Source organism: Macaca thibetana, chromosome 3, assembly GCF_024542745.1.
Source record: "Macaca thibetana thibetana isolate TM-01 chromosome 3, ASM2454274v1, whole genome shotgun sequence".
In the NCBI taxonomy this organism is placed as follows: domain Eukaryota; kingdom Metazoa; phylum Chordata; class Mammalia; order Primates; family Cercopithecidae; genus Macaca; species Macaca thibetana.
Window position 1 is genome coordinate 88,712,738 of NC_065580.1, and position 24,254 is coordinate 88,736,991.

The window sequence follows — 24,254 nt, forward strand, 5'->3', positions numbered from 1 at the left end:
CAAAGGCTGTATCTCTTCCCCTATATGACATTAATAGAAATTGCCTTCAATAAAATGAATTGTTTTGGTCCCCTTATTTTTAATACAGATTTTCAGTTTCAAAGGTGGCTTTCTCACTCAGGGGGAATAGATGTCCTGTGGATTGAGTGCCAAGTTTGTTTTGAGTTCTGACACTGTATTTATATACTCAGTAATTGTTACCTTGTTTTTTCAGGTTTTATCATTTGAAACTTTGCTCCATTTGTTGAGATGGAGTTGCAGATACTTTTGATTCTTCACAGGAATAATGAGGTTTAATAGGATTGGCTCTGAGTGAGTTAGCTTAATCAACTAGCCTGTTTTACTAATGGGATCATTAAGAGGCTTTATCCTCTCATGGGCCAGTTAGCTTCCTGGAGCAGGTGAATGTCTTTGCAGCCTCCTTGATCCTCACTAGACATCTTTCACATGGTTCTTCGAAGAGATGATAGAAAAGCTGCAGCCTATATTGTACTGTAATCATAGTATAATAATCCAGAGTTCCCTCTTCTGGCAGGAGGTCAGTACTATCATTTTGTATATAAATAACTGATGGCATATTTGTGAAGCTGTCTGTGTAAAACTCCACCATTTCCTTGGGAATGGAATGTGCTACATACAACAAACTATCATCATGTTACTAGCATAAAGCTTGAGATAATTTTGGGGATAATTTTGACAGTGGAAATGTTTTATGATATGAGGAATACAAAAATAGATCATTTAATTCACAGAATAGTTGAGGGACACAGCAAGGTAATTTTTAAATTTTTTCTTGCAACTGTATACAATTCATTGAGCATAGCAGCTATGACTTGGACAACTTCTGGGAAAGGAGGACATTTTTACCACCCATGCATGTTTGAATAAATTTCAGTCTCCCAAAGCTGTGCACCAGCTCTTTCATGTACCTTCCCTTCTACCTCTAATCACAGTGAGAACTCCCTTCTCCTAATTCCTGTAGCACTTGTGCTGTCCCATTTTTTTTTTTAAAGAAAATAGCTTGTATTGTAAGCTATTCGTAGGGCAGTTTGTAACACAGAGGCCCTGAATGTCATAATGTCTCACATATATTGAGCACTATGCTAAGTGTTTTAAATATATTATCACTCATCCCTATTGACCCTGCAAGTAACTATTAGAGCCAGCAACTTACCAGTAAGGAAACTGAAGGTCAGAATGGTAAATACTTTGCCTGTGAAAATACAGCAATTGGAATTTGCATTAAGGTTAGCCAGACTACAAAGTCAGGGTACTTTTCCTTGTGCTTCTCTCTCTATATGTCTGTTATTTTGTTTCTTAATTGTTCATATGCATATGTTGTTTCTCTTGTGCTTCTCATACTTTAGCTCAGTTAAGAATCACCATGGAAACTTGTTTAAAATGCTGTTTCTGGGCCCTTGTCCTAAAGATTCTGATTCAGAAGGTCTCAGGTAAGTCCTGAGTGTCTGCATCTGCATTTTCAGAGGGGTTCTTGAACTGTACTCTAAAAAATCACTGGTATGAAATCTGGGAGGCAGGAGCTATCTGAACCACTCTCCCAGCTCTGAACATTCCTAGCAAGCACTCAATAAGTACATGGTACATTCAAGCAGAGCTAAAACTTGCTCCTGTGCACAATATAGTCCACGAGGTTCTATAGCATGAACTTGGGTTGTTCTTAACTTGAATATAAAGTTTGTATAAGTTAGAAAAGTCAATACTAATTGATAGGGTGAAGTTCAAAGAGCACAATATCTGATATGAGTCATTTTTTACAAATTGATGTATTCTGGAAATTTAGGTGTATCCTAAATTAGATGTACTGGTGTGTTTTCACAAGGAAGTTTCTGTAGACAAAGGAACAGCATTTGCTAGAAAAGAACCAGAGAGGGACAGAATTGAAGTAAGTTGTAGGTATAAAGTAGATTTCTTTGGAAGGGGAAGAGGAGATGGAGATAAAGATGGGAGATGAGCTTGGTTCAGCTCATTAGTGAAGGTAAGTTATTTGGAAAGGGCCCAAATAACCAATGGCCTAATCAGTTGCAAGGGATTCTGGAGAAACCTAGTGGAAAGGAGGGTCACAAATGTGTTAGCGGTGAAAAGAATTGGACCAAACGCACAGACAAAGCAAGGAAAGAATAAAGCGACAAAAGCAGAGATTTACTGAAAATGAAAGTACACTCCACGAGGTGGGAGTGGCCTGAGCATAGGGGCTCAAGAGCCTGGTTATGGAATCTTCTGGGGTTCAAATACCCTCTAGAGTTTTCCCATTTGTTACTTGATGTACAACCTATGTAAACGCAGTAGTAGCTCACGACCAGTGTGATTGGTTGCAGAAAGCGACCAATCAGAGGCTGAAGTGAAGTTATAACGTTCTATACAAATGAAGACTTGGCCCTCTATCAGCCTGATTGGTTGCGGGAGTGGTCCAATCAGAGGTACTTTCAGTTTCTCATCTGCCATGCAGAAAAAGGTGGAGTTACTTGGGCATGGAAAGTTGGGGTTTTCCTTTTGATTTAGTTCTAGGAAGTCAGCGCAAATCGGCTTTAGGGTCCCTGCCTCTAGAACCTATTCTCCTGCCAAGGATGGAGGGATGAGGAGTAAACAGAATCAGTGTCAATATGGGTCTTGGCTGGGGAGGGCACCATGTACCTCACATCTTTGAGCAATGGCCCTGGTGACTTAAGACTCATACTGGTTTCCTTCTTCATTGTGTGGATATTTTCTGTTATCACTTCTTCACCTGAGGGGCACATCTGCTTGTGCCTCGAGATGTGTCTTGGCTGGCTTAAAATTGTATGGACTGCCAGCAACAGATAGAGGGAGTGAGTAAAATGATCAGTGATATCCTTCCCAAAACAGAGGGACCTTAGGGTCTATTGAAATTCCCAAGCCAATCTGTTAAAACATATTCAAGTTCTTTATAGAAAGATCTATACAATATCAGGGGAATAGACTTCATGCTTCCCTTCAAATTTCTACAGAATGATACTTGTTTCTAAGTTACAGTTTTTTTTTTCTATTCGAATGTTTTTCTTTCTATTAGCACCCAAGTGATTTTTTTGTATAACTAACGTGAGTGAAAGATTAAAGTAAACGTGGCATATTCCCAAGCAAAGGATAGCACAGTATATTTCCTTAGAGTGCACATTTGCCTTCTAAAAGAAAGAAAAAGAATGAAAAAAAAAGCTTTAGTAATTAGATCCCTGTTGTAACCCTAGTGGAGTGAGAAAGATTAATAGTTGTGCTGCAGGACTCTGTTCCACAGTGAGAGGCACCGTGTGTCACTGTTTTCTCTTGGGATGAAATTTGGCCTGACGTAAAATAAAATTTCTATAATGATAGTAACAGCCAATGTTTTTGAGCACCTTCACCTTACCAATGATTACTTTACATTTATTTCCTTCAAGCCTCACAATGACCTCGTAAGTTAAATAATTCATGTTTAAGCAACTAGGCTCAGAGAGGTTAATTGACTTCCAGACCACCCAGCTAGTGAAACATTTTACAAGAGCACTTTGCTCGACGTGGGGATTATCAGATCTTCCAGAGTTGAGTTGCAGCGTTAAAGAAATATGATTAAAGAAATCACAGAATTTTAAAAAATGTGCACAATATTGAAGCTTGAAAAAGAGAATCATATCGCTGTAAATTACAATGATGGCTAAAGGTCTTTTGTATTTGGCTAGCTGATCATAACCCATGCCTCCACACAGGTGAGGTAGTAGACCAGGGAGACGGGCTCTTTTCAACATGCTTGGTCGGCAGTTTTCTGCAGGGAAGGTTATAGCGTGTGAGTTACAAAGCCCTCCTGCTGCACAGGTATCAGAGGTTGTCTGTTACAAGTTCCTTCACTTCGACTATTACTTCCTTTTCACAATTCTATTTTAGACTTCTGTCCAGTGTGTATTTACAGGTAGACAAAGCTTTTTTTTTTTTTTCTCTTTCTTTCTTTTTTTTTTTTTTAAACAACCCCTTTGCCATGACTGAAAAGAAGCCTGTATATCCTGCAGTTTCTGGGCATTGTGAGTCTCCTTTTAAACTCAAATTGGTGATAATGGTGACTGTGACTTCCTATTGTCCAAGGAGGGGAGTTGCAGATAGGGCCTTCAAAGATGGTCCAATAAAAATCAGTGGAGTAAGACTTTTTGATAAAATGATCTTTATGATGTAGAGGCATTTGGAATATGGGTTGGGTACTGGATACCCTGGGGCTAAGCCCAGTGTTTTAAAAATCAAGGCTTACTACGAAAAGGTCTATTTTTATTAGTGCAGGTACTGTAGTTGGCAAGATTTGTTCTTATGAAATGCAATATCCAGCAGACCATTCCTGATTATGTTATGTATTTTTAGATGTTACCATTGAGTTATATTTATAGTATAGACTACTGAATCTTATCTTAAATATGCAAAATATATGCATAACTAACCTCCCAAGCTGCGTTCCCTGCTCTATATTACACCCAACAATGTAGCCTGTTCTTAAATGGTTCTCCTAAAAGTCTTAGAATGGAGCTTATTATTTGCTTTTAAAATGTAGGCACAGAGACTCTATGTGAGATGTGTGGCCTTCTGGGTGACATGTTCTGCTCCTAGGTATGCTCTGAGGGTGAATTCAGCAAACCTTTGGCAGTGCAGGTGGGGAGTGAAACCAATAGTCTTGCATAGATCACTCCTCAGAGTCCAGAATGAGCCAAAAGTAGTTGATATGCCAGTCTTTGCCAGCACATTTGGTGAATCGGAGCAGCAGGTGTCTGTGATGGTATTAGGGAAGGTTAAATCACCAACTTCATTGCTGGTGTGGCTCTTGCTTGTGCCCATCAGTTTCCCAGTCCCTAGAACCCCTAGAGTCCTAGACTCTTATCATTCTCTTCCTCAGGACAACATACATATTGTCGGGAGCACCGTGAGCACAGTCCTGCTACTGTTACTTAAAGTTGAAGGGAAACAAGTATCCTTACATCTCTGCATCCCATGTTCCCTTGTCTTCATGAATAAGTGGTTTGATTGTTTTGAGGCCAACTTGAGTTTGTAGAGCATGTCTGATAAAAAGATGGATGTCCTTGGGGAAAAAAAGCTGATGCTAATACGGTGAGAGAGAAACGGAATCCTTTCAATGAGCTAAGAAATTACTTTAATTGAAAAGCCTAGGAAGTGACCCTATCTTGGTCAACATAATTCATGGGCAAAGTTTGGGGATGTCTGGTGTCTTCCCAACCCATGCAGGCACCCATCTCATCTAGGTTTGCTCTTTCTAGATGGTGGCCTAAACTCAAGAATATTTTTCTTTCTTTCTCTGTTCCAAATCCAAGGACTGTGTACTAGTCTTTCAGGAATCTATACTAACAAATTGGATAAGTGATTCTGCCTCAAAGTTGCATAACTACAGAATCATTGGTTTAGTTCTTACTGCCTGCTCACTTATTCATCAGGAACTTATTGTGTACTTGCCATGTACCAGGTTCTCTGCTAGGTGTGGGGGTTACAAAGATGAATGTAGTTTAGTCCCTGAACTGAAGAACATAGCCTCATCATGGATGAAAGTACTCCACTAACATAAAGAGGCATTATTATTGTCTAACATATGTGATGTTATTATGGGTATGATACAAGGTACAATGGAAACATAGATAAGAAAGCTGATCTTTTACTTGGAGTGGTTGGCTAAGAATTCTCATTTCGATATGGCCTTAAAGAGTTCAAGGTACAGCTGGGTGCGGTGGCTCACACCTGTAATCCCAGCACTTTGCGAGACTGAGGCAGGATGATGGGGATAAATTGTTTCTACAAAAAAAAGTGAAAATGTTAGGTGGGCATGGTGGCACACGCCTGTAGTCCCAGCTACTCAGGAGGCTAAGGTGGGAGGATCACTTGAGCCCAGAGGTTGAAGCTGCAATGAGCTGTGATCACGTGAGACAAAGTGAGACCCTACCTCAAAAACCAACCAACCAAAAAGACTCCAAGAATTCAAGGTGGGAGGTGCAGGTAATAGTATCCTTTGCAGAGACACAAAAGCATGGATTGCGAATGATACTGTGTAGGAATAGTCAGGACTCATAGTCAGCCGATGTGTTTTAGTAAAGCTCCACCAGTGCTCATACAGGTGTTCATTCTGAGTAGCCTGTCCCTCGGTAGTAGCTAATTATGTTGAACATCACTCTAGGAGTAATCACAGATTGCCTGAAACCGTAGGGGTCATACATGAGGAAAAGAAGGAAGGAGGAAAAGTGGGATGAAAGGAGACCAGTTATGAAGGCACTTGAATACCAACTAAGGAGCTGTGTGTCACCAAATTGTAGTTACTGACTCATTCATTTATTTATACATTCCCTGGAGGCAGGGATACCAGATAGAAGACTAGATTAAGAATCCAATCAAGAACAAACAATTAATTGAGCCAAAGCAGTATTAATTGAAATGGAAAGGAGGATTCAGATAAGAAAGATATTTTTAAGAGGTCAGTGTTCTCATTCTGGTGACTGTCTATGGTAAAAGCAAGAAACAGATAAATGAAATAGAATTTAAGGTTTCCATGTTGGGTAACAGTGTGTCTTGTATGTGTTCAGTAAGGGTTGTTGAGTTGAACACAATGTTAAAGAGCAGTTTTCTAATGCTTTTCTCTAAAGTTAAAATTACAGTAGAATTTCAGGTTCTAAGGCATGAGAGAGAGAGACTGAGGATCTGATGAATCTCTTGGTGTTCAACGTGTTGGCACAGTAAGCTTTTCCCACCAATAAATGATCTATATAGTGATTGTGATAAACTGAGTTTTTGAAGCATACTCTATAGAGGAACCATGGTTAATGGCTCAATTTGAGAAGAGAAGGACCTGTAGATAAGTGTGAATGGCTGTGTAGACTGAACTGTACATTTTGGCTTGCCCTAGCCATAAGGAAGATATATCAGATTTAAATAGACAAGATTTTTGTTACCTACGTAGACTACAAAAGTGGTCTCCTTTTTTAGTAGCACACTATCCAAAATAATACTAGTTACCCAAAAGTGGGGAAAAAAGACAACTGTAATAAGAAGCTCAGAGTATAGTTAAAAACCAAAATGGTTATTGTGATATTCAGGAAACATGAAGTCTAAGTCAAATTTGAAAGCTTGTGTTGTGAGATGATTTGTAGACTTTTATGGCAACTTTTGGATTCGTTGTATCATGTTTTGTGACTGAGTTTGATCTATTCAATGGCTTGATAGGTCCTTTAGTAAAGAAGACCTGCATCTCAATGAGCCATTACTGAAGTTGTAATGACTAGATAGGCAAGGTCTTGATGTTCAAACAGCTCTGCCCAAGTTGCAAAGCTACGAAGAAAGCACTGGGCTAAGAGTTACAGGATCAGCCCTCCATTTGCCAGCCACATATCTGTAAACAAATTCCTGAACCTCTTTACACCTCAGATGCCTTGTTGGTAAAATGGAAATAACAACAGCTGATTCAGTGTACCCCAAAGGGCTGTTGTGAAGATCAGAAGAGATACTCCATGTGTAATTTCTTTGTGTCATGTAAAGCTCTTCTGACTTGTGATGCTATTACTGTTGAGCAGGTGGAATGGTTAAAGGACCCATGGAAGACTACCACGTATGATGTTAAGGACAGTAATAGGCTGGGATAGTGAAATGTGGTAGTGCCCTCTTTTTTTCTGGCTGCATGGGTAAGCTGAGACTGCAAGATGTCACTGTCTTGAGTTGTTGCCCTGTGCTACAGCCGAGGATATTACAGTAGTAATGTTCTTTCAGGGAGCTGACAAAATTGTAGTCAGAGATGATCTTTTTGAAGCAAAGGATTCTTAGTCTTTTATTGTGGATTGATGTAGTCAAGAACCAAAATAACCATTCCTGGATCTTAAGAGACAAAGGATTCATAGCAGCAGTTGTTTTGGCTGCACTTGTGTTTATTTCCTTCAATGTGCACCTATATGGATATGTTTTTTACAGCATGGAGAAACTCGTGTTAAAATTCATTGAAACTATTAATTGAAAACAGATATATTTCTATTATATGTTTTGATAATCTGTACTTACAAACAATTTGTATTATTTTTCTATTCTTTTTTTGTTATCTACCCACCTGAAGGCCAGTTTCCTATTATTTCTAGTTCAGACTTATCATAAGAATGACTAATATATGAGGGGAACTTCTAAACAGTCTATTACTCTGCAGCCCATTTGGATAAAGAAGTGTGGGAAGATTTGAGAATAAATTCCCCATTCTCATTGACAGATGTTGGCCATTGACCCTTCTTTCTTTTCCAGGCAACTTAAAGTGGTCTTAATTTATATAAAATTATATATCAATTTTGTCCCTAAAAGGTGTGGATCAGGCTGCTAATCTGATTTTGTGGCTATGAGGAGAGGGAAGCATATATAGCCTATGATGCATCCATACATGTGATGTGCACATATGTACAGCAGATCCATATCCCTGAAACATTTTAGGAGAACTCCTTAAATCACCATATTCTACTTGTGCAGCTGTGGCAGTAATGATAACTTTGATTTAATGTGGATTATTGGAAATGGAAATGCAGTAAATGGAAACTAGTGAATATCAATATAGAAATGCCTATTAATTTTCATTAAAAGAGTATTCAGATAACATTTTCATAAATGTTAGAGCAATGTGTCATTAGGAGGCAGTTATTAAAAAAACTGAAGGCAAGGGGAGTTGTTTTACTTTCAAAAAGACTTGATATTTGTAAGTCAAATTTGTATTTCCATCCCAGATTTACTTTGCAACTTAGGTTTGGAGCTATGAAATCAAAACCCAACTATTACATACCCAGCCACAAATCAGCATGTCATGGAGAGTTGTTACGTGTTTTTTTTGTGGAAATAAGTGGTAGACATTAACTGCTGTTGAACTGTTAGAAATTATTGGCTAAATTTGAGTTATACTGGCAAATACACAAGTATCAATTGTACAAAGTGACATTAAAGATGAAAAACATTTTTTTAAGAATCACACTAACTATGCCCTTGATGGAAGGTACTTTTCAGAGCTGCTTCACTTACATTCTCTAAAGCTTTCCTGTTGCTTTCTATTTGTTATTCTTAATTTAAAATCAAATTGTGCAACTGAGAATCAAGAATGTATCAAGAGCATTTATAAAATGTTTCAGAGCACAATGTAAAAAAATAAGAATGACAAAATCTTGAAGTTCACACTTGTTAATTTAAGATAGTCTGTAAATTCAAATTCAAGTAAATTTAACTTTTATTTTATTTACTTTTAATTATGAAGCAGATAGCATCTCAGTTTCCTCAACTATTAGGTCCAGGGTGAGAGGAGAGAGTTACAAGTTATCTATTAGTGTGGTTCTTATGAAAGTAATATCAAATATGGTGACATGTCTAAAAGTACTTTGTAACTATGAAGAACAAAGTGAGTGATGTTTATATTTATGTTTATTATCATTATTATTATTATTCTTTTTGAGACAGAGTTTTGCTTTTGTTGCCCAGGCTGGAGTGGAGTGGCACTATCTTGGCCCACTGCAACGTCCACCTCCCAGGTTCAAGTGGTTCTCCTGCTTCAGCCTCCTGAGTAGCTGGGATTACAGGTGTCCACCCCCATGCCTGGCTAATTTTTTGTGTTTTTAGTAGAGACGGAGTTTTACCATCTTGGCCAGGCTGGTCTCAAACTCCTGACCTCAACTGATCCACCCGCCTCGGCCTCCCAAAGGGTGATGTTATTATTGTAGTAAACATCACATTGAACAATTTTTATCTAAAACTAATATCAGAATGTCCATTTCTTGATATAAAAATTAAAAAATTTGCCCTTCATTTTTATCTTTCTTTAGAGATGTTGCTTTCTCAATAACATAGAAATCAAGACTCTTCAGATGATGTTAATAAAACAGCACATCAATATAATTTTTGAAGGATATTTATAAAAATGTACATTTTAATTGTTATTAAATCTTAATACTTATTGAGCATCAAGGATGTTATGAGAAGTAGCCTGTTAGATCTAATGACACTACTTAGCTGTTTGAATAACTAAATAGCACATTTCTATTTAGAGACCATATGAAGTATTATAGGTATTCTTGGTGATGTTATAAAGTTCTTCAAAGAAAATATGTATTTATATCTGGCTTTATACATTTGGGCAAAAATAGCAATAACACTTTCAAAATAGTGATGGAAAAACGAGTCACAATAAATATGTTGGATTCTGAAGATAAAGGAGTATATAATTCTCAGAGTTACAGCATCTGTCTATAAAAATAGTGCAATTGGGATATACTATTTTAGTAAGAAACTCATTAAGTGTAATTTTAAAAGCTGCTGCTTTTTTCTTAAGTTTGACATTCCAGTAAACTCTTAGGAAAATGTCCTTCCAGTTGCTTTTCCTTTAAGTGTCTAGAAGTGGAAGTACATTCAAATTAAAAGCAGAAAGTCCCTTAAATTCCTTTTGAAAAGTCCATCCAGTTAGTTTGACTCCTAGAAAGACTATGGTTGCTATTACTTTGGGCTGGAACAAGATTACAAAAGACTTTAAGAAGAAGTGGAAATTATCATGGGAGTTTTCTGTCACTCTTATAGTTTATGGCCTTTTTGGGTTTTTTTTAGTCCATTAAACATTTCTTTTTGCCAAGAGGTCCTTTCTGTAAGAGGAAGTCTTTGATAACGATAGTTTAAAATGCTATGTAATGAGATACTTATATCCAAGAATCCAAAAAAGGTTTTTAATTTCTCTAATAATAATAGCAAACAAATTATAGTGAACAGTAAATAGTAAGCTAATTATAATTACGTGAATTGCTTTCTCCCTCACAGATTCCTTCTACACCTATTATTTTATTTCTATGTTCTCAATATTCTTGTTCTATAAGGGAGACTGCTAAATTTGCTCTTTTTTAGATGAAGACTTAGAGACCTGGAAGGTTGATATGACTGCCTCAAAGACACATGGTCGCACTGTGGCTAAGTTGACACTAAAGGCCAGTTCTCTGTGTTTCTTTTTCAGTGTGACTTGACATAGCTTGTATCTTAAACGTTGCATTTTTCTTATGTTCTAGGTTTCTCCTCTGCCAATCTCTCTTGGACCATCGTCAGCAGTTGAACGACAAAGACTGTGAATCTGTATTCTAGTCTTAGCAGTCCCTCCGATTCTCATGATGAGCTCACCTGCACAGCCTGGTCAGTCTGGTTGCTTCTTACACTGTTAATAGACTTTAATGAAAGATGTTGCTTTATGTTGTTTCAAACTGAGTAATTTAATTTATGAAGGAACTTTTTTTTTGAACAAAGATTGCTTAATGTAACAAATTTTGAATTTTGCATTTGATAGCTAATTCTCTATTGCTTCACCCAGTTTGCTTCCTGGACAACTGATTTGATTTGCATTTTAGTCTGAGCATGGGACTTTAATTCTTCTGCTTCCAAGGTAACATTCAGATTGAACTTTATGAAGTTATGAATATGAAATATTATGTAGGAATCCATTTTGCACCCGTAATCTTTCTGACCTAACATGTGTCTGTATGCTTTTAAATTATACTGTGGGGCTTTGGGAGTCAGCTTGTGGGTTGACTCCACCTCCATCTCTTTGACACACAGGAAGGATATTTTTCCTCCCCACCCTTCTTTGCTGCCACTCCTGTTTCCTATATACATATTTAATTATAATCTCAGCACCTGCTTCCTCCTGTTCCAGAGTGATGTGTGCTGCTCATGTAGTGCTGTGATCAGCACAGCCAACACCCATTCCTCCAGGAACAGGCTGTCATTTTTGGAACAAACACAATCCAAGTTTTAGGAATGATGAAGTAGGGTCAGATACCACATACTAGTAACAGACAAGTTTTACAAGAATTTTCTGCTTGGATACTTATAGGAACATTTCTTTCTTTATAGATTCTTTAGCATATTCATATTCTTGGGTTATTCAACTCTCTAAATTGAAGCTTATGTACTGTCATATTCGGGGCGTATAAGGGAGAAAACTTTTGCCAAGATTTTCATTCCCTGGATTGCCACACCCACGTTAGCTGTTTGGGAATTCTACTGTTTCATCAGCCTTTCCCCATATCCCCAACAGGCTGCCAACCTGTATGCTGAATTTGGAACTTGATTCTACATGGTGTAGTCAAGAAATCCCTGAGTCTTTAGTCACAACCATGTTTGATAATTGGCTTGTCACTTGGTTAAGCAGATGACAGTTACTTATGCCCGTTCTCTCTGAGTCTTTATTGCCTAGTGATTCTCAAACTTTAGCATACATTGACATCACTTGGAGAGTTTGTTAAAGCAAGCCCTATTCTCATAGTTTTTGATTTTGTAAGTCTGGAGTGGGGCCCAGAAATTGTGATTTTTACAGGCTCCGCTGGCAATGCTGTTGCTGCTTGGGGACCACACTTTGGGAATCACTGGTTTAGCTTCTTCTGCCTGTTTCTCATCCCATCCTCCACCATCCTCTACAGACAACCTTGTTGAAGTGTGTTCTGTGAGCTGCGTTGCTTATTACAATTGTAGTCTAGTACTATTATTCTTACTATTGGAATGAACTTAAAATAACATTTACCTTATATAGGTGTATATTGCATTTTAAATATTACATATATTTATTTGTACAAAAATTCAGTGTTTCCAAATTGGAGTGTTTAAAAGAGGCATCAATTTAGAACCACTATGGTCAATTTTTTTTTCTTGTGATAATATTTGGCAGTGGATGTTGGTATACCCTGCTCCCCAAGAATATTGATTTTATAAAATGAAAATCTTACTTGAAGCTGCTATTTTGATGAGGAAATTCTTGCCAGTCATGATGATTGTTCATTTATGAGGAGAGAAAAGGTAATGGATAAATAAGACATTGAGTGAAACTTACTTGACTTTAGGGTCACTAAAATTTCCTTGTGTACCTTTTTCTTATAAATAATTCTGCTGTGTTGACAATAACGTTATACAGAGGTCTCCATCAACTCTGTTTGGGAAGTTTTTATGAATGAAATCTGAAGTTGAGGAAAGTGATAGTAAATGTGGCAGGTGGGTAGGAGTTTCTCTATTTATTGCAAGTAAATAACTATGATCAGAGACCTGAAATGCACTTTGCATAGATAAAGGAAAATGTTCCTGCCACAAACATAAAAAAAAAATTCTTCTCCTGTTATTAGCCTGCATCTTATGGTGCCATATATATTCCACTGGTGAGAAATAACCTGATTGTTTGATTTAGAAAAAAATATGTTTTTCTTACATCTTTTTTCCCACTATCTAAAAAGAGAATTAAATTGGTCTTATGCAATCACCATCCATTTATTTTGCTTTTGTTCCACAAATGGCTCTAAGGAGTTATTGTGCACCAGAAAGGAAAATAGACTCACTTCAGTAGTTCCAGAAATTCTTTAATAGTCCATGTTTCAGACTGAGTATGTTTGTCTTCAAAATTGGTTCTGGTATAGTTTGAATTCTTATTTTTCCCATGCGTTAACATCATTCTTAGAAAAGTTCTCCATCCATATTCAAATGTGATTGATATGAAGTACAAAATGCCACCGTCTTAATCATGTATTCAGTCAAACAATAAGTGCTGATTTTTGTGTATAAAATTTACTAGTTTTTATTTTAATTTTGCTGCCCAGTTATGTTCAAAGTTAGAGCATTGGGTATTGCTTTTGGGCACTGAGGATCCTGAATGGAGGAAAGACTATCTGGATAAGTGTGGCAGCTAGCTGCTGCAGTTGAGCTCTTCATTCAAAACTTATTAAGCATCTTACTTGTGCCAGCCAGTGTGTTACCCAATAGGGACACAATGAGCACTAAAACATAGTTTCTACCCTTATGGACAGCACCCTTTCGTGGGAGAGACAGAAATATTAATAGCTTTGGTCCATTCAGTGTCGTATTTTAATAAATTTAGGACCAGAAATTTATTTCCTTTGTACAGCAGTATGGATACTATTTCTAGTAATGTAATTTTTTATCAGAATTGCCAAATCTCAGAAAGAAGGACTTTAGGACTCATCTTATCTAGCATTTTCCAAACGTGTCAGATAGTAAAAATCTCCTGAGACTTGTTAAAAATACAGATTTCCAGACTCCTCCCTGGAAGAGTATCGTGTGGTAACCTGGGGGAAGGACACTGGATTGTAGAATGTATCTTGCTCTTTACTATGACTTGGCAAAGTGTAGAAATGCTGTTAGTCCATTCAACAGCACTAGTGTTTCATATTTGGAGACCATAAATACAAAAAAAATACATCATTAAGTCCTGTCTCAAGTAAGTGTCTCTCTTGTGAGCAAAACTATGATAATTTAGTTTTTTTGTTCTCTGATGATAGATAAATAAAAAGCTAACACTGGCTAGGTGCAGTAGCTCATTCCTGTAATCCCAGCAGTTTGAGAGGCCTAGGTGGGAAGATTGCTTGAGCCCAGGAGTTTGAGACTAGCCTGGGCAACATGGTGAGACCATATCTCTACAAAAAAGTTTTGAAAAAATTGCTTGGCATGGTGGTGCATGCCTGTAGTCCCAGCTACTTAGGAGACTGAGGTGGGAGGATTGCTTGAGCCCAGGAGGTCAAGGCTGCAGTGAGTGAGCCATGATGATGCCACTGCACTGCAATCTAGCCTGGACCACAGAGCAAGACCCTGTCTCCAAAAAAAAAAAAAAAAAAAAAAAAAAAAGAAAACTACCACTGTGGAAACCTAGAGAAGGCAATAATTTGAGGGGAACATTCTAGTGGCTTTGCTTCTATATAAACCATCTCATTTTTATGGGGAGATGGATGGACCAAAGAAATTTTTATGGAGTGCCTTGATTTTCCTCAAAAGAAGTTTAAGCGTATTTTAACCCAGAGCAGATTTTTAGTCTGATCTCAAGATTATAGAAAACCTGATTTCAGCCTGAACATTTTAAAATAAATTGGGCTACATCCACCCTAACATGATTCCAGGATGATTTTTAAATTTGATGGAATCTAATTTTTGTAATTAATTTTGATGAAAATGCATCCAAAGGCATTTTCCAAGCATAGAACACAATGTGCCTGTTGCCCTTAGAATTGTGCAGTGTTTTGGCCTTGTGGGCTTCTAGGTAAGTTTGGAAGGCAGAGTGGCCAGAGATGTGTTGCAAAGTCCTATAACATTAGTTTTCAAAGCCCCGTGTATAAAGCTAGCTCATCTCTCTTTTCACCATTGTGGGAATACTTACAACAACTACTCTACTCATATGGAGTGAGAGGACCAAGCTGTTTATAGAAGTGAAAGGTTTATAGCAGGATCTCATATTCTGTTCATTTCCTCATATTCTGTTCATTTTCTCATATTCTATTCATTTTCTTATTGGCAAGTCTTGGGCAAAAATTAGGTAAGAGATTTATCTTCATGCCTCTGTTTTGCTAAACAGCTGAATTCCTCTATAGAAATGTAGAGTAGATGTAACTAATGATCAAAAAGTTCTTTGAAATATAAATTGTTATGGAAATGCTAAGTAGTATAAACAATTTGGGGGCACGCATTAATAAAAGCTTCTCTGCAAGCATTTTTAAAGAGGACTAATAAAAGCTTCATGGTTCAATTAATACAGCACAACATCGGGTTTTTTAGAAGCATATGGGACCCAGAAGGCCTGCCCCTGTTTTTAAAATTTACGAACTCTTTAATGATTCACCACTTTTACTGCAGCGCATTACCCACTGTGGTGCTATTTAGTCATTAAGTAGGAAACTAAAACCAGGACAAAGCTACAAACAAATATCATAATGTCCAAGTGGGTATTTTTCTTCAGTTTGTTCATAGTGTGTTACCATAAAAAATGAATGTTAAATGAAATAGAGTCTTAGGGCAAATCAAATAGGTTATGGCTTCCCTAGATGAGTATGATCACTTAGCTTTTTAATGAAATACAGGTCAAATCCCATGACAAGTAGCTCTATATAACTGAAATATTTTCAGGCCACTGGCCAATTATCTATTTCAAGTAATATTCAAGAAAAATATTCCAGGATAATAAAGCAAATTAGTTTTTTGATGTTTGTTGTAGCAGAAGTTAATCACAGGGTATGGTGTTAACAGGAAACACTGTATGTTAAAGTTATTAACTATTGTTTTGGAATTTTTTTTTTTTTTTTTACTACTTTAACTTCACAATTAAGTGATTCATTCTTTCGCTATTTGTAAGTCAAAACTTCTCAATCTGATATTCAAGTTTGAAACAAACCAAGTAAAGCATTTTATTCATTCTCTAGTTTTTGAAGGACAGTGCTTTAATAAGTGAGGCATAAACCTTTTCTGAAAATGTTCAGTATAAATTCGTTTTGCACATTTATTTGTTCTTACATTTGCTTTTCACAATTAATTTTGGTGGATAATTTAACATATAATTTTCATTATTGTAACACTACAAACAACCTCCATAATATAGGCTAAACAGAAAACAAGGTTATTTCTCATTCATATAAAGACTAAAAGGGTTTTCCTGAGTAGCGAGCTGCTCTTTTTCTAATAGCTACCCTTTGCCTCAGACAGCTTCTAACTGGTTTGTGCTTCTTCAGTTCATGTATTCTAAGGTCAGTGTGCGTCTCCACATCAAGCTGATGGGAGGGAAATGGAAGAAGTGCATTGAGTGTGGGAAGTTTCCAAAGGTACATCACTTTTGTTCACACTTCGTTGAGTGGAATTTAGCCACATGGCCATACTTAACCACAAAGGAGGCTGGGAAATGTAGTCTAGCAGTACTCCAGGAAGAGGAGGAGACAGGTTTGGTGAACAGCTGGGCTCTCTCTACATTTGTCTTAAAATTTTATACCTAGGACTGCAAATATGGTATTGCTTACCAAGAGGTGGAGTATTTTATAATGCGCTTTTGATTTAACCAGTCATTAAGAAGTTAAGTAAGTTTCCTTTAAAGAGATTGAAACACATTAAAATCAGGGCAGATCAGCTTACCTACATTTTCTAAGAGTTGCCTAAGCCTTTCTTTATGAATCATGCGGAATAATGCCCAGTGTAGCTGTTACAAAATTCAAGTTCCTGTTAGTGGGAACTCTGCAGAAAATGGGAGTAAAATGTATGCTGAATATTATATTTCCTTAATTAGCATTTAAAAATAATGTCAATTTATCTGAAATTATAATTGCACATATGCTGAGGAAAAAGTACTTTAAACTTGATACTTACAATTCTTACATTTGTTCTTTATTGCATTTTGGGGTCATGTTTTTCAACACCTCTGTTGTTTTAAGTATTATGATGAAAATCTAGTTCAAATATACAGCGGTTGATAAATACTTGTTTTACACTGATCTTTTCATGAACACAATTAGGAAACAATGCTAGACTATATATTTTCTTCAGCCCTATAAGCAAAATCTTGCTACCTCTGCAAATACACATGTACAGCCCTTTGTTTATAGCATCATATGAAACCTTTATAGAAGATTTTTTTTCTGTATAGATTGGAGTTTATTCTTAAGAGTACAAAAACTCTGTGTGTGTGTGTGTATACATGTGTGGTGCACGTGTGCTTGTGTTGCAGTACTATATTAACTGTAGGGGAATACAAAGGTATGTGGAGCCATGTAACCTGTACTTTTACACTAAATATCCCCCAAAGGCTTTACTTTCTGTGGTTTTCTGCATATTTCTTAATTTTTGTCATATTTTGAGAATGTCAACGTATAGCAGTTTTCTCCACTTATAATTTATTGCCTCTAACTTGTTGTAGGGTTAGAAAGCTAAGAACTATGTTAAATAAAATTGTTAAAAGATCACAAGTTTGGGAGGTGCAAAAGTCTTGTGTGTGTGTGTTGTGTGTGTGTGTGTGTGTGTGTGTTTTAAATGGAGTTTTGTTCTTGTTGCCCAGGCTGCAGTGCAATGGCGTGATCTCGGCTCACTGCAACCTCCGCCTCCTGGGTTCAAGCAATTCTTCTGCCTCAGCCTCCCAAGTAGCTGGGATTACAGGCATGAGGCACCATGCCTGGCTCATTTTTTGTATTTAGTAGGGACGGGGTTTCACTATGTTGCTCAGGCTGGTTTTGAACTCCTGACCTCAGGTGATCCACCTGCCTCTGCCTCCCAAAGTGCTGGAATTACAGGTATGTGCCACTGCACGCAGCCTGCAAAAGTATTTTTTATGAACCAAATAGATGTACTTGTTTTTCTTACAAACTGTAATTGCATTTTAATTGTCTCCTTATCCACTGCACCCCCCTTATTTTCTTGGTTCTTCTGTCTTTATTCTGTAGATTTACAGAATTTTGAGTTTCCAGTGGGTGAGGCATGGTTATGAATTTTGCCATACGTTTCCTTGCAGTTATGATCCATAAGTTTTTCTTTTTTCTTTTTTTTTAAAATTATACTTTAAGTTCTAGGGTACCTGTATACAATGTGCAGGTTTGTTAACACAGGTATACATGTGCCATGTTGGTTTGCTGTACCCATTAACTCATCATTTACATTAAGTATTTCTCCTAATGCTATTCCTCCCTCTGTCCCCAACCCAATGACAGGCCCCAGTGTGTGATGTTCCCCGCCCTGTGTCCAAGTGTTCTCATTGATCAGTTCCCACCTAGGAGTGAGAACATGTGGTATCTGGTTTTCTGTCCTTGTGATAATTTGCTCAGAATGATGATTTCCAGCTTCATCCATGTCCCTGCAAAGGAACTCATCTTTTTAAATGGCTCATAGTATTCCATGGTGTGTATGTGACACATTTTCTTTATCCAGTCTATCATTGATGGACATTTAGGTTGGTTCCAAGTCTTTGCTATTGTGAATAGTGTCGCAATAAACATACGTGTGCATGTGTCTTTATAGTAGCATGATTTATAATCCTGTGGGTATATATCCAGTAATGGGATTGCTAGGTCAAATGGTATTTCTAGTTCTAGATCCCTGAGGAATTGCCACACTGTCTTCCACAATGGTTGAACTAGTTTACACTCCCACCAACAGTGTAAAAGCGTTCCTATTTCTCCACATCCTCTCCAGCATCTGTTGTTTCCTGATTTTTTAATATCACCATTCTAAAGGGTGTGAGATGGTATCTCACTGTGGTTTTGATTTGCATTTCTCTGATGACCAGTGATGATGAGCATTTTTTCATGTGTCTCTTGGCTGCATCAGTGTCTTCTTTTGAGAAGTGGCTGTTCATTTACTTTGCCCACTTTTTGATGGGATTGGTTTTCTCTTGTAAATTTGTTTAAGTTCTTTGTAGATTCTGGATATTAGCCCTTTGTCAGATGGGTAGATTGCAAACATTTTCTCCCATTCTGTAGGTTGCCTGTTCACTCTGATGATAGTTTCCTTTGCTGTGCAGATGCTCTTTAGTTTAATTAGATCCCATTTGTCTATTTTGGCTTTTGTTGCCATTGCTTTTGGTGTTTTGTTTTAGTCATGAAGTCCTTGCTCATGCCTATGTCCTGAATGGTATTGCCTAGGTTTTCATCTATGGTTTTAGGTCTATCATTTAAGTCTTTAATTCATCTGAGTTAATTTTTGTATAAGGTGTAAGGAAGGGATCCAGTTTTCAGCTGTCTACATATGGCAAACCAGTTTTCCCAGCACCATTTATTAAATAGGGAATCCTTTCCCTATTGCTTATTTTTGTCAGATTTGTCAAAGATCAGATGGTTGTAGATGTGTGGTGTTATTTCTGAGGCCTCTATTCTGTTCCATTGGTCTATATATCTGTTTTGGTACCAGTACCATGCTGTTTTGGTTACTGTAGCCTTGTAGTATAGTTTGAAGTCAGGTAGCATGATGCCTCCAGCTTTGTTCTTTTTGCTTAGGATTGCCTTGGCAATGTGGGCTCTTTTTTGTTTCCTTATAAACTTTAAAGTAGTTTCTTCCAATTCTGTGAAGAAAGTAATTGGTAGCTTGATAGGGATGGCATTAAATATATAAATTACCTTGGGCAGTATGGCCATTTTCACAGTATTGATTCTTCCTATCCATGAGCATGGAAGATTCTTTAATTTGTTTGTGTCCTCTTTTATTTCATTGAGCAGTGGTTTGTAGTTCTCCTTGAAGAGGTCCTTCACATCCATTGTAAGTTGTATTCCTAGGTGTTTTATTCTCTTAGTAGCAATTGTGAATGGGAGTTCACTGATGATTTGGCTTTCTGTTTGTCTGTTATTGGTGTCTAGGAATGCTTGTGATTTTTGCACATTGATTTTGTATCCTGAGACTTTGCTGAAGTTGCTTGTCAGCTTAAGGAGATTTTGGGCTGAGACAACAGTGTTTTCTAAATATACAATCATGTCATCTGCAAACAGGGACAATTTGACTTCCTCTTTTCCTAATTGAATACCCTTTATTTCTTTGTCTTGCCTGATTGCCCTGGCCAACTTCCAACACTATGTTGAATAGGAGCGGTGAAAGAGGGCATCCCTGTCTTGTGCCAGTCTTCAAAGGGAATGCTTCCAGTTTTTGCCCATTCAGTATGATATTGGCTGTGGCTTTGTCATAAATGGCTCTTACTATTTTGAGATACGTTCCATCAATACCTAGTTTATTGAGAGTTTTTGGCATAAAGTGCTGTTGAATTTTGTCGAAGGCCTTTTCTGCATCTATTGAGATAACCATGTGATTTTTGTCATTGGTTCTGTTCATGTGATAGATTATGTTTATTGATTTGTGTATGTTGAACCAGCCTTGCATTCCAGGGATGAAGCCAACTTGTTCATTGTGGATAAGTTTTTTTGACGTGCTGCTGGATTCGGTTTGCCAGTATTTTATTGAGGATTTTTGCATCGATGTTTATCAGGGATATTGGTCTAAAATTCTCTTTTTTTGTTGTGTCTTTGCCAGGTTTTGGTATTAGGATGATGCTTGCTTCATAAAATGAGTTAGGGAGGTTTTCCTCTTTTTCTGTTGATTGAAATAGTTTCAGAGGGAATGGTACCAGTTTCTCTTTGTACCTCTGGTAGAATTTGGCTGTGAGTCCATCTGGTCCTGGACTCTTTTTGGTTGTTAGGCTATTATTCCCTCAATTTTAGAGCCTGTTATTGGTCTATTCAGAGACTCAGCTTCTTCCTGGTTTAGTCTTGGGAGGGTGTATGTGTCTAGGAATTTATCCATTTCTTCTAGATTTTCTAGTTTATTTGCATAGAGGTGTTTATAGTATTCTCTCATGGTAGTTCTGTGGGATTGATGGTGATATCCCTTTAATCACTTTTTTATTGTGTCTATTTGATTCTTCTTTCTTTTCTTCTTTATTCCTTATTAGTCTTGCTGGTGGTCTACCAATTTTGTTGATCTTTTCAAAAAACCAGCTCCTGGATTCACTGTTTTTTTTTGAAGAGTTTTTTATGTCTCTATCTCCTTCAGTTCTGCTCTGATCTTAGTTTTTTCTTGCCTTCTGCTAGCTTTTGAATTTATTTGCTCTTGCTTCTCTAGTTCATTTAATTGTGATATTAGGGTCTCAATTTTAGATCTTTCCTCCTTTCTCTTGTGAGCATTTAGTGCTACAAATTTCCCTCTACACACTGCTTTAAGTGTGTCCCAGAGATTCTGGTACGTTGTGTCTTCATTCTCATTGGTTTCAAAGAACATCTTTATTTCTGCCTTCATTTCGTTATTTACCCAGTAGTCATCCAGGAGCAGGTTGTTCAGTTTCCATGTAGTTGAGCGGTTTTGATTGAGTTTCTTAATCCTGAATTCTAGTTCGATTGCACTGTGGTTTGAGAGACAGTTGTTGTGATTTCTGTTCTTTTACATTTGCTGAGGAGTGCTTTACTTCCAACTATGTGGTCAGTTTTGGAATAAGTGTGATGTGGTGCTGAGAAGAATGTATATTCTTTTGATTTGGGGTGGAGAGTCCTGTAGCTGTCTATTAGATCTGCTTGGTGCAGAGCTGAGTTCAAGTCCTGGATATCCTTGTTAACTTTGTTAATTTGGATGTTTTTTCACGGTTTTTAGCTTCCTTGCAATGGGTTTGAACATCCTCCTTTAGCTCAGAGAAGTTTGTTATTACCGATCTTCTGAAGCCTGCTTCTGTCAGCTCGTTAAAGTCATTCTCCATCCAGCTTTGTTCTATTGCTGGCAAGGAGCTGCAGTCCTCTAGAGGAGAAGAGGCACTCTGGTTTTTAGAATTTTCAGCTTTCCTGCTCTGGTTTCTCCCCATCTTTGTGGTTTTATCTACCTTTGGTCTTTGATGTTGGTGACCTACAGATGGGGTTTTGGTGTGGATGTCCTTTCTGTTGATGTTGATGCTATTCCTTTCTGTTTGTTAGTTTTCCTTCTAACAGTCAGGAACCTCAGCTGCAGGTCTGTTGGAGATTGCTGGAGATCCTCTCCAGACCCTGTTTGCCTGGGTATCACCAGCAGAGGCTGCAGAACAGCAAATATTGCAGAACAGCAAATATTGCTGCCTGATCCTTCCTCTGGGAACTTCATCCCAGAGGGGCACCCACCTGTATGAGGTGTCAATTGGCTCCTGTTGGGAGGTGTCTCCCAGTTAGGCTACATGGGGGCCAGGGGCCCACTTGAGGAGGCAGTCTGTCTGGTCTCCAAGCTCAAACACCATTTTGGGAGAACTACTGTCTTCAGAGGTGTCAGAAAGGTATGTTTAAGTCTGCAGAAGTTTCTGCTGCCTTTTGTTCAGCTATGCCCTGCTCCCAGAGGTGGGGTCTACAGAGGCAGCAGGCCTTTCTGAACTGTGGTGGGCCCCACCCAGTTCAAGCTTCCTGACCACTTTGTTTACCTACTCAAGCCTCAGCAGTGGCGGACATCCCTCCCTGCTGCCAGACTGCTGCCTTGCAGGTCAATCTCAGACTGCTGCACTATCAGTGAGCAAGGCTCCGTGGGCATGTGACCCACCAAGCCAGGCATGGGATATAATCATCTGGTGTGCCATTTGCTAAGACTGTTGCAAAAGCACAGTATTTGGTGGTTGGGGGAGCGGGTGTCCCGTTTTTCCAGGTACCATCTGTCACGGCTTCCCTTGGCTAGGAAAAGGAAATCCCCTGACCCCTTGCACTTTGTGAGGTGATGCCCTGCCTTGCTTCAGCTCACCCTCCGTGGGCTGCACCCACTGTCCAATCAGTCCCTGTGAGATGAACCAGGTACCTCAGTTGGAAATGCAGAAATCACCAGTCTTCTGCGTCGATCACGCTGGGAGCTGCAGCTTGGAGCTGTTCTTATTCAGCCATCTTGGAATGGACAGATCCATAAGTTTTATAATGCATGCCTGTGTGTTGATTTGTGTTGCTTTGGAGTTGCTTTAACATCCAAACAAAAGATTCATGACCATATTATCGGTGAGCTTTTAAAAAATCTTGTATTGATTTATAGGAAATTGATAAGCTTTGAGGTAGTCTGTAAAATTATTTTTAACCCCCCCCCCCTTTTTTTTACAATAACTTCCTGGCACTTGATTATATAAGTCTCTTGCTGCTTATGATAGATGGTTGCTCCTCACATATGATTGCATATTTAACCTTTTCTCCCAGGCTCTTAATGTCCAAGAAAATGTTCTCTTCATACCAGTACTGTAGTTCCGCTGGAAAGTGCTGTGGGTGAGCTGGGGATTTTTCCTTTGGTGTTGGAATTTGCCCTACTAATTCTGCCTCCTGTGGAATTCTGTGAGTTCTGTGAGAGGGCAGATAATCATAGTGGTGTATGACCAAGCACTCACCTTTTATCTTTAACTCTCAAAAGAAATTGTTCTTCAGAAAGAAATGTCGAAATGACAAATTATTAATGAGAAAAACTAGTCATGAGTTTTGGACTCTCTAGGAATGTAAACATGTTTAATAAAAGCTGGCAACACCTTCTTGGTCTGCTGTTACTGGAAAGGCTGCTTGATTTCTTTCCCTGTGTTTTTCTGGTCTTGAGATTTCCAGTGCTTTCTGAAGATCCAGGACTGCTGTACAAATGGGAAAAGCCAGACTGTTATCTTGAACCTCTCTTTTTGAAATCTCTATCTGATAAGAAAGGAATATTGCAAGTCATTATAGTTACTTGTTTGGTTTGTCACTGGAATTCCAAATATTTGCCTGGTGGTTCATGGACATGTAAATTTTGGGATACGTTACTATCGTTTCGGGTATACATTCTGTAAAATAAGTTATTAACCCAGTGATTGTGAACTAGATCTTCCAAAAGTTCTATCTCCTGTCATTGTATGTTGTATTAAAAATTATTATAATTAGAGGTATTTTTTAAACTCTTAGAAAATAAAAGTATATAGCTATGAAAATTCTGTTTGGGTAATTTTAAAAAAAATTTATTTTAGGTTCAGAGGTACATGTGCAGGTTTGTTATATAGGTAAACTGTGTGTCATGGGGGTTTGGTG

At 37.9% G+C, this 24,254-nt stretch overlaps 1 protein-coding gene across 8 annotated transcripts in view; it reads left to right on the forward strand.

Annotated features, from left to right (window-relative positions):
• Nucleotides 1-24,254, forward strand: part of HDAC9 (histone deacetylase 9) — a 927,498-nt gene that overhangs the window by 61,083 nt on the left and 842,161 nt on the right. For all 8 annotated transcript variants that reach the window (XM_050783085.1, XM_050783089.1, XM_050783097.1 and 5 more), the window contains exon 2: nucleotides 11,034-11,154. In XM_050783085.1, the coding sequence (XP_050639042.1) occupies nucleotides 11,130-11,154 (25 nt within the window). In that variant the 5' untranslated portion in view covers nucleotides 11,034-11,129. The remainder of the gene's footprint in view (nucleotides 1-11,033; nucleotides 11,155-24,254) is intronic.